The following is a 14127-nucleotide window of genomic DNA, read 5'->3' on the forward strand; positions in this document are numbered from 1 at the left end:
GTTATGTGCAGAACCTGTTAACCAGCTAACCTTTACAGCGTTATAGGGTCTGATTTCTACTGGATGACCAGCTTTTTAACCATCAGGACTGTCAAAATCCAGCTTATACCATCCAAAACCAGCTGCCAACAAAAATAATCAAGTTTTTAACTTAATTAACTTAACAAATATATAGAAACACATGTAAATAAGAATTATTTTAAGCATGTTTTATATAATGTATATTTTTCCCCAAGACACTACGCAGCTGAATGACTCAAGGAAATAAATTTCACTACACTGTAAAAGAACCTTTGGGTTACGCAATAACAAAAAAAAGTTTTTTTGCTGACTCTTAACTTAAAATGTATTTTTGCAAAGACATTTTGGTACTTTTGGTTTTTTGATCAGTCAATTAGTGATTTCACCTTTGTGTAGCTTGTAATTATAAATATTTATAATTACTGTATGTAAATTTTCAGATTATCAAACAAATCTAACCTGCGTAAACATAAAAAGCGCTTTTTAAATGCTGATTTCATTTATTAAGAGAAAAAACTATCCTCCAAACCAATTTATCCCTGTGAAAAAGTCACAAAAGGACCCAGAACAACATTTAAAGAACTGCAGGTCTCAAGTGCCTCATTTAGGGTCAATGATGATGATCTAATAAAAAGAAAGACACAATTTGAAAATGGTCTTCATGTGAGAGGCAAACACTGCTGACCAAAAAGAACACAACGGCCCATCTCACATTTGTTAAAAACATCATGATAATCCCCAGGACTTTGGGTCAATATTGTTTGGACTGACATGATGAAAGTGGAACTTTTTGTAAGATGTCTGTCCTTGCATCTGATGTAAAACTAACACATACTTTCAGAAAGAGAACATACTGAATGTAAAACATGGTGTTGATAGTTTAATGGTATGGGCCTGTTTTGCTGCTTCAGGTCCTGGACAACTTGCTGTAATAGATGGAACCTGGAATTCTGCTGTTTACCAGACAATCCTGAAGGAGAATATCCAGCCATCTGACCTCAAGCTCAGGCGTACTTGGGTTCTGCAGAAGGATAATGATCCAAAATCCACCTCTGAATGGCTTAAAAAACAGAACTTTTGAAATGGCCTTGTCAAATCTGATTGAAATGCTGTGGCATGGTCTTAAACAGGACCTTCACGTTCGAAAATCCTCAATTGTGGCTGAATTAAAACAGTTCCATAAAGAAGAGTGAAACAAAATTCCACCACAGAGATGTGAAAGATTCAGTGCCAGTTATCGGTAAAGCTTGATTGCAGTTGTTCCAGCTAAGGGTGCCACAACAGGGCTAGATTGGTTTGGATAGATTTTTTTCTTTTAGTAAATAAAATGATCATTTAAAAAAGTTTTTTTTATATTTACTTAGGTTATCTTTGTCTGATATTAAATAATATTATTGATAATCGTAAAAATATCAGTAGGAAAAAAGTAAAAAAATAAAAAAAGTAATCTGTATTGTGGCATATACTTTTTCACAGCACTGTTTATAAATACAGGAGTAAAGACAGTTTTAGGTCATGTGATTACTTTGTTTGCAGGCCAGTCATGTTCAGCCGGCTGACCCAAGGGGTGACCTCCGTCCTGCAGGAGTTATCTGGGGAGGAGCGGCCTGACGGCGATCCACAGGTTAGTTCCTATTAGGAATCCTTAATTCAGTCAAATTTTAAAAATCTACCCATCCAACCCAACCTGTACATTTGCTGTAGGTATTAAATTTTTTAGATGGTGTGTTCAATGGCAGTGGAAAAGCACATGCTAACTTTAGCGGTGAGTTAGCTAACTTTACCGGAAAGAATGCTAAGGTTAACGGAGAGCTAGTTAAGCTTAGCGGTGAGCCAAGTCAACATTAGCAGCGAGTTATCTAGCTACATTACTGGGGAGAGAAGTAAGGTTAGCACAGAGCTAGCTAACATAGAAACATTAGTAGCAAGTTATCTAGTTACATTACTGGGGAGAGAACTAAGGTTAGTGGAGGGCTAGCTAACATAGTAACATTAGCGGAGAGCTAGCTAACATGCTAACATAACATTAGCGGCAAGTTAGCTATGTTCCCGGGAAGAGAACTAAGGTTAGTGGTGAGCTAGATAACATAGTAACGTTGGCTGTGAGTTAGCTAGATTAACTACATTTTTGGGTCTTAAATTATATTTATTGCAGTCTAAAAAGGCTCTTCAAAAAAAGCATTAAATTTGACTATTAAAAATCGTTCATGAACCCTAAACTACACACTGGGTAAAAATCTACTTTTTTATTTTAATCTTAATGAAAGTAGCTCACTAATAATGAAAAAGCTCCAGAGAGTATTAGTAATTAAATAGTAATTATAGCTGATTGTGTTTGTACTCTTAGCAGGATGGGCTGGTTCCTCAGCCACTGTCCGGTGGAGAGTCGTTCTCGGAGGGTCCGGGACCTTCAGAGGAGGTTCTGGAGAGACTGTCTCAGACCGAGCAGCTGGTGGTCCAGCTGAAAGAGCTAATCAGGGAGAAGGACAGTCAGCTAGCCAGCGCTGAGAAACAGATGAAGGTGAGGAATGGGCATTTATACTTTACATATTAATATGCTGGCTGTTATAGGGTTTTTCGAGGTTAATACTCACGTACAGGCTGGAGGCATCCAGGAGAAATCTAGATCAGAAGGTCTCAATTACTTTCTTCAGAATGAGAAATGTATCTTTCTTTTTACTTGATTTATGTTCATCTGTTCTAATATGAAATAGAGATTTTGCTCCCTGCTGAAAGCCCTAGAACTTAGAACTGTAAATTCCTCTTGTTGTATCACTAAATCACATTTACACTTTGTTCCATGAAATAACAGAATAATAAGCATTAATACACATTTTTATGTGTATTTCAACAGGATGAAAAGGAACAGGGAGAGGCCAAATTCACCAAACTGAAGCTGCAGGCCAAAGCTAAGATGGCTGCTCTAAATAAACAGATCTCTGAGCTGAAAGGAAAGGAGGGCCTGAACACCAGCCAGGTAAATGCCACTGTAACAGCAATGTGTTTTAGATGTGTTCATTGTGGTTTCTGTTTCTGTTACATTTGTTTATAGGATTGACATTTGCTCACATTGTCAGTGTAAAGCCAAAGGGCAATATTATTAATGGTATTTGGTAGAGAATTATGGTGTGTGAAGAAACAGTGGTGGTGTTTGGTGTAGAATTATTGATCTGGTGGTAAGTCACAGTAATTACAGTGTCTGATGGTGAATAGTGGCGTGTGATGCAAAATTATAATGTTGAATGTGAAGTGATGGTGACTGGTGAAAAATGATGGTGTTCATTGGGGAATTACAGTGTTTGCTAGAGAATAATGGTGTTTAACAGAGAACAATGATGTTTGGTATAAGATATTGATGGTTGTTGGAGAATGTTAGAACATGTAAAGAAAACGGATGAATATCCGAACATGTGGACTCAACTTCTTTGGTCGTCCCTGGTTGAGGCTGTTCTGAACGGAACCTGCCTTTGACAACTGCTGTGTAACATTGCCCATTGTGATGTAGCTCAGTTTCAGGGTGTTGCCATCTTCTTATAGCATAGGCCCATTATGTTTCTCCCATCCTCAGAGAGTTCTTTGACATGAGGTGCCATGATGAATATCCAGTGGCCAGTATGAAAGAGTTAAACTCAAAATACCAAACAGTAAATCTATACTGCTATTCAAGCTGTACACTGGCTATTTTAAGTTATATCCCAGTTTCATTTCTATAGTGTTGTCCCATGAAAACCTATTATAAAATCTTTTACTTACTGTTGTGAGAAACTGTATATCCATATACATCTGCAGTCCAACCTCATTCCAGTCTAATGTGTGTGGCTAAAATTAATAAATTAGTGAAACATGATGATTGATGAGTTCAGGCCTTTGATCTGTTGAGCTATCAACAAAATTTGCGTGTCTAATGAAGAGATTATTGTCGTTTTAATTAGCTGACATGAGTGTGACCCCCGCTTTTGCAGTATGTCAGGATGAGTGAGTCCGATGTCTAAGTGTTTGTTTGTGTTCAGACCCCTGACAGCTCGTTCACAGCGCCCCCTGAAGTGGAAGAGGAGCTCCTGCAGCTGAAGCAGAAGCTAATTCAGGAGGAATCAGCCAATCAGAATCTGCAGGAACAGTTGAGGGTAGCGGAACAGCATCTGATGGAGAAGGAGGAAGACCATGCAGAACAGGTGGGAAGATGTGTAACTTACAGTTCCAGTGAAAATTTGGACACTTTTAGTGGTTTTTCATGATTTAAAAAAGTTCTTCATTGTAGTTTAACACTAGTTATTGAAACTATAAAGAAAAATGTATGAAATTATTTAGTACACACATTGTTCAAAGTAGTACTCCATATACATATGCAGTCCAACCTCATTCCAGTCTAATGTGTGTGGCTAAAATTAATAAATTAGTGAAACATGATGACTGATGAGTTCAGGCCTTTGATCTGTTGAGCTATCAACAAAATTTGCGTGTCTAATGAAGAGATTATTGTCGTTTTAATTAGCTGACATGAGTTATTGAAACTATAAAGAAAAATGTATGAAATTATTTAGTACACACATTGTTCAAAGTAGTACTTATCCATATTATGAACTACTCAACTAAGTAAAGAAAAAATACTTTAAGAAATGAAAGTAAAAAATGTGAAGAACTTTAAAAATAAGTGCAGTCGCAGTAACCATCAAATCATTATGATGAAACTAGCTCTAATCAGGACTGCATTGGAAAGGAAGCTAGACCAAGACAGGTGATAGTGGGTGCAGGTGAATTATAGGACTTGTAAGTAAGGTGTGATAGTGGGTGCAGGTGAATTATGGGAGTTGGAGCGAGGTCTGATAGTGGATGCAGGTGAAACAGTAAAAACAGTGAAACAGCTTTTACAATATCATGGAAAAGTTTATTTTTATTTTTGTTTTTACCCATGTTTTATCTTTCATTTACAAGGGTCAGATTATGCATTAACATATATTCAAAATGAAAAATAATTATAGTAAAATGAGAAACTATTTAGAATAGTTTGCAATAATAACTGTTAGTTATACTGTGGGTCTCTTATGTGCAGTTATTTGAATTTTGTTTCATTTAATTTCATGTATTTGTCCACCCCAGTAGGGTTCTGTAAGTGCGTAGTTTCAGTGTGTTCACTGTTGTGTGATCTGATGCTATAAATACATGAAGCCATTTGTCATCTTGAGTTTGCCAAGCCAGTGTTTTTCCAGCTTCCTACTGAAAGAAGTTAATTCCACAGTTATTAGGGTTCAAGCACCGAAGGTGCGTAGAACCCTATTGTTTTTGCTAAGATTTTTCTTCTTCTTCTTCTTCTTATTATTATTAGGGGTTCGAGCACGTAGTGCTAGAAACCCTATTGTAATTGTTCTGATTATTAGGGGTTCGAGCACGTAGTGCTAGAAACCCTATTGTAATTGTTCTGATTATTATTATTATTATTAGGGGTTCGAGCACGTAGTGCTAGAAACCCTATTGTAATTGTTCTGATTATTATTATTATTATTATTATTATTATTATAGTTCTTATTCTTTTTCTGCCATAGAAGTGATTGGGCAGAAGAAACCGTAAGGCCTACAGGGCTGAGACTTGGTCATATGGTAGTACTTCTCACCGCTACTCAGATTCAAAAGATGAGCCCGATCGGCCTCAAGGGGGCGCTATGGCGAAGGTCAACGCGTTTGGCCTCGTAACTCCTACGCCCTGATAGCTAGAGCAAAAATTCTTGCATTATATGATTCCTTGGTTAATGGCAAATCAAAAAGGTCAATAGAACCACTAAGCTCCGCCCACTTAGATTTTTTGCTATTTAGCATAATATGCAAAACATACTTTTGAGAACTTGTCCTAGGGTCATTGACCAATCCTGTCATATTTTGTGTCAAACAACTCAGCAGAGTCCCAACCTCAATAATTATCAAAAAAACTGTGAAATTTGCAAACAGTATGGCCGCCATATGCAAATTAATCTTACCGTGGCACACCCAAATTTACTCTAACAGCTGTAACTTTTGAATGCTTAAACCTACACTAATGCCACTTTAAACCTATGATGTCAACATGATTCTGAGGTAGCCCGTCAATCTGTGTAGACATACGCCCCCAGGGGGCGGAGCCAAAGCTAAAAATCTGTTTCTCAGGAACCGTACAAGCTACGAAGCTCTCCTTTGGCATGTATCATCTATGGCCTATGTCCTAATGTTTTACAGAAGGAAAATTTGATATGCAAATTTTTGCGATCGCTATTAGCCAATCAGTTTCCAGCCAGCTTTTGACAGGCTAAACAATGACCAATCAGGACGATACTTATACCCTACATGTATATGAGGGCCTTCTATCATCCATTAAAATATGGCGTTCATTGGCCTCAAGGGGGCGCTATAGCAGAAAATCAGTTATATCTAAAGGTACAAGTGGCCTAGGCTTGTAATTCTTTTTTAGTTGTATACTTTGCTGTAGCCTTTACAACTTCCTAATTGCATGTGTTTACCAAAAATGCAAAGATTTTCATCAGTGGCCAAAAGAGTAAAAATTGCTCTTTTCGAACTTGTCTTTAAGTCCTTAATCAATCAAAACAATTTTGGTCTTGATGCAATCTTGAGACCCTGTAGGTAAATAATTATCAAAAAAATCTTGACATTTTAACTATTTGAGGCCCATAAACCTTGATCAAACATGTACGTGAAAGCCTTTTCAGAGTTATTTGGCCAAAACTCTGTCAAAGTTTAAAACATGCCAAAACTGTTGAAGCTACTAATTAACAATGACATTTGAAGTACATGTGCCAAGTATGAGCCAAATAAGTCTTCAGTAGGCTCTACAGTGAAAAAATAACTATTTTCAATTTATTCTATTTATCGCTATTTTCCAACCTAAATGGACAGAAGACAGGAACCTTTCACCCTATCAACACACAAATTTATACACATATATAGACTGATAATCTGATCTTGATTGCAAATTTTCAGCCAAATCGGACATGTTTTGCCTCTACAACGGCTGGAAAACTACAGCGATTTTGTAGGCCTCAAGCCTGTATTATCGCTTTTTTCAAACCTAAATGGACAGAAGTCAGGAACCTTTCACCCTATCAACACACAAATTTATACACATATATAGACTGATATTGTGATCTTGATTGCAAATTTTGAGCCAAATCAGATATTTTTTGCCTCTAATATGGCCAAAGAGCAACAGCCATTTTGTAGGCCATAAGCCTGTATTATCGCTTTTTTCAAACCTAAATGGACAGAAGTCAGGAACCTTTGACCCTATCAACACACAAATTTACACACATATATATGCAGACCACTTGATCATGAGTACCAATTTGGAGCCCAATCGGACTTTTCTTCTCTTTTTAATAAATAGAAACACACTGATAGGGAATGTTCTGTCTTACTTATAGAGTGATAGATTTCCAGCAGGTTATATGTGGTCTCTTGCTGCGCTCTGGTGGTCATTTGGTGAAACAGCTACATTTGAATTATTCTAAATTAAAGCTCTGCATAACTTATTCAATCTTTTTTGTCTTGCTTAATTGAACATATTTATCCTTCTTGGTCATGCTAGTCAGCCACCTGGGTCATTCTTATTTATGCTCCACCCACTTAATTTTTTTTTTTATTTGCATAATATGCAAAACCTACTTTTGAGATCTTGTCTTTGCCTCCTTGACCAATCATGACATGTTTGGTGTCAAACAGTTCAGCAGAGCTTACTCCTCAATAATTATTTAAAAAAATCTTTACATTTATAAACAATATGGCCGCCATATGCAAATTAGTTTTACCATGGTGCAGTAAAATGTCTTCTAACACTTATAACTTTTGAATGCTTAACCTGACATTAATACCACTTCAGTCCTTTGATCATTACATGATTCTCAGATACCCTGTGAGTTTAAGTAGACATACACCCCCCCAGGGGGCGGGGCCAATGCTCGATAGCTGTTTCTCTACAACCATACAAGCTATCAAGGTCATCCTAGCCAATTATCATCTATGGCCCATGCACTAATGGTACACCAAATGAAAATTTGATATGGACACTTTTGTGGTCACTATTAGCCAATCACATTCCAGCAAGCTTTTGACAGGCAGAATGTTTATCAGGTCATAACTTATACACTATATATGGGTTATTTATATGCCCTTTTTATGCCTTGTGTTTTTTGAATTTAAGAACTGAAGTTGTTTCACCAAATGCCCACTAGAGTGCAGCAAGACACCACATAAAACCTGATGAACACTACAGCTCAATTTATCAATGCTTTTCAACTAGTTTACTCACACCACTCATCTAGCATTGTCATTTTGGTCTTTATGGTCACGCTGGTTACCCAGCTTGGTTATCCAGTTTGGTGATGACGGTCAACCAGCAACAGGTTTTAAGCCTAAATGGCCTCCAGGGGCCTCTTTGCCTGTGACGCTCGAACCCCGTAAATCGCCGCTTGCGGCTATATTTATTATTATTATAGTTCTTATTCTTTTTCTGCCATAGAAGTGATTGGGCAGAAGAAACCGTAAGGCCTACAGGGCTGAGACTTGGTCATATGGTAGTACTTTTCACCGCTACTCAGATTCAAAAGATGAGCCCGATCGGCCTCAAGGGGGCGCTATGGCGAAGGTCAACGCGTTTGGCCTCGTAACTCCTACGCCCTGAGAACTAGAGCAAAAATTCTTGCATTATATGATTCCTTGGTTAATGGCAAATCAAAAAGGTCAATAGAACCACTAAGCTCCGCCCACTTAGATTTTTTGCTATTTAGCATAATATGCAAAACCTACTTTTGAGAACTTGTCCTAGGGTCATTGACCAATCCTGTCACATTTGGTGTCAAACAACTCAGCAGAGTCCCAACCTCAATAATTATCGAAAAAATTGTGAAATTTGTAAACAATATGGCCGCCATATGCAAATTAATCTTACCGTGGCACACCCAAATTTACTCTAACAGCTGTAACTTTTGAATGCTTAAACTTACACTAATGCCACTTTACAACTTTGATACCAACATAATTCTGAGGTAGCCCGTCAATCTATGTAGACATACGCCCCCAGGGGGCGGAGCCAAAGCTAAAAATCTGTTTCTCAGGAATCGTACAAGCTATGAAGCTCTCCTTTGACATATATCATCTATGGCCTATGTCCTAATGTTTTACAGAAGGAAAATTTGATATGCAAATTTTTGCGATCGTTATTAGCCAATCAGATTCCAGCAAGCTTTTGACATGCTAAACAATGACCAATCAGGACGATACTTATACACTACATGTATCTCAGGGCCTTCTATCATCCATTAAAATATGGCGTTGATTGGCCTCAAGGGGGCGCTATAGCAGAAAATCAGTTATATCTAAAGGTACAAGTGGCCTAGGCTTGTTATTCTTTTTTAGTTGTATACTTTGCTGTAGCCTTTACAACTTTGTAATTACATGTGTTTACCAAAAATGCAAAGATTTTCATCAGTGGCCAAAAGAGTAAAAATTGCTCTTTTCGAACTTGTCTTTAAGTCCTTAATCAATCAAAACAAATTTGGTCTTGATGCAATCCTGAGACCCTGTAGGTAAATAATTATCAAAAAAATCTTGACATTTTAACTACTTGAGGCCCATAAACCTTGATCAAACATGTACGTGAAAGCCTTTTCAGAGTTATTTGGCCAAAACTCTGTCAAAGTTTAAAACGTGCCAAAACTGTTGAAGCTACTAATTAACAATGACATTTGAAGTACATGTGCCAAGTATGAGCCAAATAAGTCTTCAGTAGGCTCTACAGTGAAAAAATAACTATTTTCAATTTATTCCATTTATTGCTATTTTCCAACCTAAATGGACAGAAGACATGAACCTTTCACCCTATCAACACACAAATTTATACACATATATAGACTGATAATCTGATCTTGATTGCAAATTTTCAGTCACATCGGACATGTTTTGCCTCTACAACGGCTGGAAAACTACAGCGATTTTGTAGGCCTCAAGCCTGTATTATCGCTTTTTTCAAATCTAAATGGACAGAAGTCAGGAACCTTTGACCCTATTGACACAGAAATTGACATACATATATAGACTGATATTGTGATCTTGATTGCAAATTTTGAGCCAAATCAGATATTTTTTGCCTCTAATATGGCCAAAGAGCAACAGCCATTTTGTAGGCCATAAGCCTGTATTATCACTTTTTTCAAACCTAAATGGTCAGAAGTCAGGAACCTTTGACCCTATCAACACACAAATTTACATACATGTATATACAGACCACTTGATCATGAGTACCAATTTGGAGCCCAATCGGACTTTTCTTCTCTTTTTAATAAATAGAAACACACTGATAGGGAATGTTCTGTCTTACTTATAGAGTGATAGATTTCCAGCAGGTTATATGTGGTCTCTTGCTGCGCTCTGGTGGTCATTTGGTGAAACAGTTACATTTGAATTATTCTAAATTAAAGCTCTGCTGAACTTATTCAATCTTGCTTGTCTTGCTTAATTGAACATATTTATCCTTCTTGTTCATGCTGGTCAGCCGCCTGGGTCATTCTTGTTTATGCTCCACCCACTTAATTTTTTTTTAAATTTGCATAATATGCAAAACCTACTTTTGAGATCTTGTCCTTGGATCCTTGACCAATCATGACATGTTTGGTGTCAAACAGTTCAGCAGAGCTTACTCCTCAATAATTATTTAAAAAATCTTTACATTTATAAACAATATGGCCGCCATATGCAAATGAGTTCTACCATGGTGCAGTAAAATGTCTTTAACACTTATAACTTTTGAATGCTTAACCTGACACTAATACCACTTCAGCCCTTTGATTATTACATGATTCTCAAATACCCTGTCAGTTTAAGTAGACATACACCCCCAGGGGGCGGGGCCAATGCTCAATAGCTGTTTCTCTAGAACCATACAAGCTATCAAGGTCATCCTAGCCAAGGTCACTATTAGCCAATCACATTCCAGCAAGCTTTTAACAGGCGGAATGTTAATCAGGTCAAAACTTATATACTATATACGGGTTATTTATATGCCCTTTTTATGCCTTGTGTTTTTTCAATTTAAGAACTGAATTTGTTTCACCAAATGCCCACTAGAGTGCAGTAAGACACCACATAAAACCTGATGAACACTACAGCTCAATTTATCAATGCTTTTCAACTAGTTTACTCACACCACTCATCTAGCATTGCCATTATGGTCTTTATGGTCACGCTGGTCACCCAGCTTGGTTATGCTGGCCATCCAGCTTGGTCATGCTGGCCATTCTCATTGGTCATTATGGTCCTCCCGGTCATTCAGCTTTGTCCTCATAGTAATGGTGGTCTTCCAGCTTGGTCATACTGGCCAACCACCTTTGCCATGCTGGTCATCCAGTTTGGTCACTATGGTCTTCCAGCTTGGTCAATATGGTCAACAAGTTTGTCATCCAGATTAGTCATGCTGGTAATCTAGCTTGGTCTTCACGGTCATGCTGGTCATCCTCATCCAGTTTGGCGATGCCGGTCAACCGGCAACATGTTTTAAGCCTAACTGGCCTCCAGGGGTCTCTTTGCCTGTAACGCTCGAACCCCGTAAATCGCCGCTTGCGGCTATATTTAGGGGTTCGAGCACGTAGTGCTAGAAACCCTATTGTAATTGTTCTGATTATTATTATTATTATTATTATTATTATAGTTCTTATTCTTTTTCTGCCATAGAAGTGATTGGGCAGAAGAAACCGTAAGGCCTACAGGGCTGAGACTTAGTCATATGGTAGTACTTCTCACCGCTACTCAGATTCAAAAGATGAGCCCGATCGGCCTCAAGGGGGCGCTATGGCGAAGGTCAACGCGTTTGGCCCCTTAACTCCTACGCCCTGAGAGCTAGAGCAAAAATTCTTGCATTATATGATTCCTTGGTTAATGGCAAATCAAAAAGGTCGACAGAACCACTAAGCTCCGCCCACTTAGATTTTTTGCTATTTAGCATAATATGCAAAACCTACTTTTGAGAACTTGTCCTAAACTCATTGACCAATCCTGACATGTTTGGTGTCAAACAACTCAGGAGAGTCCCAACCTCAATAATTATTTAAAAAATCTTGAAATTTGCAAAAAATATGGCCGCCATATGCAAATTAATCTTACCGTGGCACACACAATTTAACTCTAACAGCTGTAACTTTTGAATGCTTAAACCGACACTAATGCCACTTTACAATTTTGATGCCAACATGTTTCTGAGGTAGCCCGTCAATCTGTGTAGACATACGCCCCCAGGGGGCGGAGCCAAAGCTAAAAATCTGTTTCTCAGGAACCGTACAAGCTATGAAGCTCTCCTTTGGCATGTATCATCTATGGCCTATGTCCTAATGTTTTACAGAAGGAAAATTTGATATGCAAATTTTTGCGATCGTTATTAGCCAATCAGATTCCAGCAAGCTTTTGACAGGCTAAACAATGACCAATCAGGACGATACTTATACCCTACATGTATCTCAGGGCCTTCTATCATCCATTAAAATATGGCGTTGATTGGCCTCAAGGGGGCGCTATAGCAGAAAATCAGTTATATCTAAAGGTACAAGTGGACTAGGCTTGTTATTCTTTTTTACTTGTATACTTTGCTGTAGCCTTTACAACTTTGTAATTACATGTGTTTACCAAAAATGCAAAGATTTTCGTCAGTGGCCAAAAGAGTAAAAATTGCTCTTTTCGAACTTGTCTTTAAGTCCTTAATCAATCAAAACAAATTTGGTCTTGATGCAATCTTGAGACCCTGTAGGTAAATAATTATCAAAAAAATCTTGACATTTTAACTATTTGAGGCCCATAAACCTTGATCAAACATGTACGTGAAAGCCTTTTCAGAGTTATTTGGCCAAAACTCTGTCAAAGTTTAAAACATGCCAAAACTGTTGAAGCTACTAATTAACAATGACATTTGAAGTACATGTGCCAAGTATGAGCCAAATAAGTCTTCAGTAGGCTCTACAGTGAAAAAATAACTATTTTCAATTTATTCTATTTATCGCTATTTTCCAACCTAAATGGACAAAAGACAGGAACCTTTCACCCTATCAACACACAAATTTATACACATATATAGACTGATAATCTGATCTTGATTGCAAATTTTCAGCCAAATCGGACATGTTTTGCCTCTACAACGGCTGGAAAACTACAGCGATTTTGTAGGCCTCAAGCCTGTATTATCGCTTTTTTCAAATCTAAATGGACAGAAGTCAGGAACCTTTGACCCTATTGACACAGAATTTGACGTACGTATATAGACTGATATTGTAATCCTGATTGCAAATTTTGAGCCAAATCAGATATTTATTGCCTCTAATATGGCCAAAGAGCAACAGCCATTTTGTAGGCCATAAGCCTGTATTATCACTTTTTTCAAACCTAAATGGTCAGAAGTGTAGCGGCTCAGTGGTTTAATACCTGGTGCTAATTGAGATGTTGAAATATTTTTAATTGGGCGCCAGTTATTAAATTAATTTAATTAGATTAATTAATTAATTAATTAATTAATCAAATTAATTAATAACACAAGACATCTCAGGGTGTGGTTTCTACAGGTGACAGAAATTTTCATAACCAAGTTATCCAGAAAAACACACTGAAATGACAGGTTTTGTAAAATAAAAGTATTTATTAAATCACACATATATGAGTAAATAATTCATTAAAAAGTCATAAATGTAGCCATTAGATATCAAATCATAGTGTAGAATGATAAATGAGAAATAAACAACAAACACGTTATAATGCTGATATGAAAGGAATAAAGATTAATAGAACTATTAAGTGAATATTTCTAAATAAGGGTCTAAATGTAATGAGGTCAAACTAATCAAATGAGAACACTAAAATAAGTAGATAAGTAAGATATTTTACGGCCTACAAAGATCATCCCTTTCGCCAAATAACTAAAAATTAATCTATACTACGAAGAGAGTTAAGAACAATAACCAAACTAGACTTGACCAACCAAAACACCAATTGCTGAGAGAAATACCCAAACTGCCTTACTCTGAGACGTCTACAAAGGGGGGTCCCCATCGGTTCGGTCCGCTGTTTAAACCTCTTGTTCGGCTGACATCCTACACC

The 14127-nt window shown here is 37.3% G+C and overlaps 1 protein-coding gene across 2 annotated transcripts in view; it reads left to right on the forward strand.

The window, feature by feature from the left end:
* Nucleotides 1–14127, forward strand: part of golgb1 (golgin B1) — an 87991-nt gene that overhangs the window by 1735 nt on the left and 72129 nt on the right. Inside the window, exons 2-5 of one of the 2 annotated variants that reach the window (XM_022671465.2) lie at nt 1558–1645; nt 2369–2542; nt 2876–2998; nt 4032–4193. In XM_022671465.2, coding sequence (XP_022527186.2) covers nt 1565–1645; nt 2369–2542; nt 2876–2998; nt 4032–4193 — 540 coding nt within the window. In that variant the 5' untranslated portion in view covers nt 1558–1564. The remainder of the gene's footprint in view (nt 1–1557; nt 1646–2368; nt 2543–2875; nt 2999–4031; nt 4194–14127) is intronic. The other variant, XM_022671466.2, reaches the window with a different exon arrangement.

This window comes from Astyanax mexicanus, chromosome 2 (assembly GCF_023375975.1).
Source record: "Astyanax mexicanus isolate ESR-SI-001 chromosome 2, AstMex3_surface, whole genome shotgun sequence".
In the NCBI taxonomy this organism is placed as follows: domain Eukaryota; kingdom Metazoa; phylum Chordata; class Actinopteri; order Characiformes; family Acestrorhamphidae; genus Astyanax; species Astyanax mexicanus.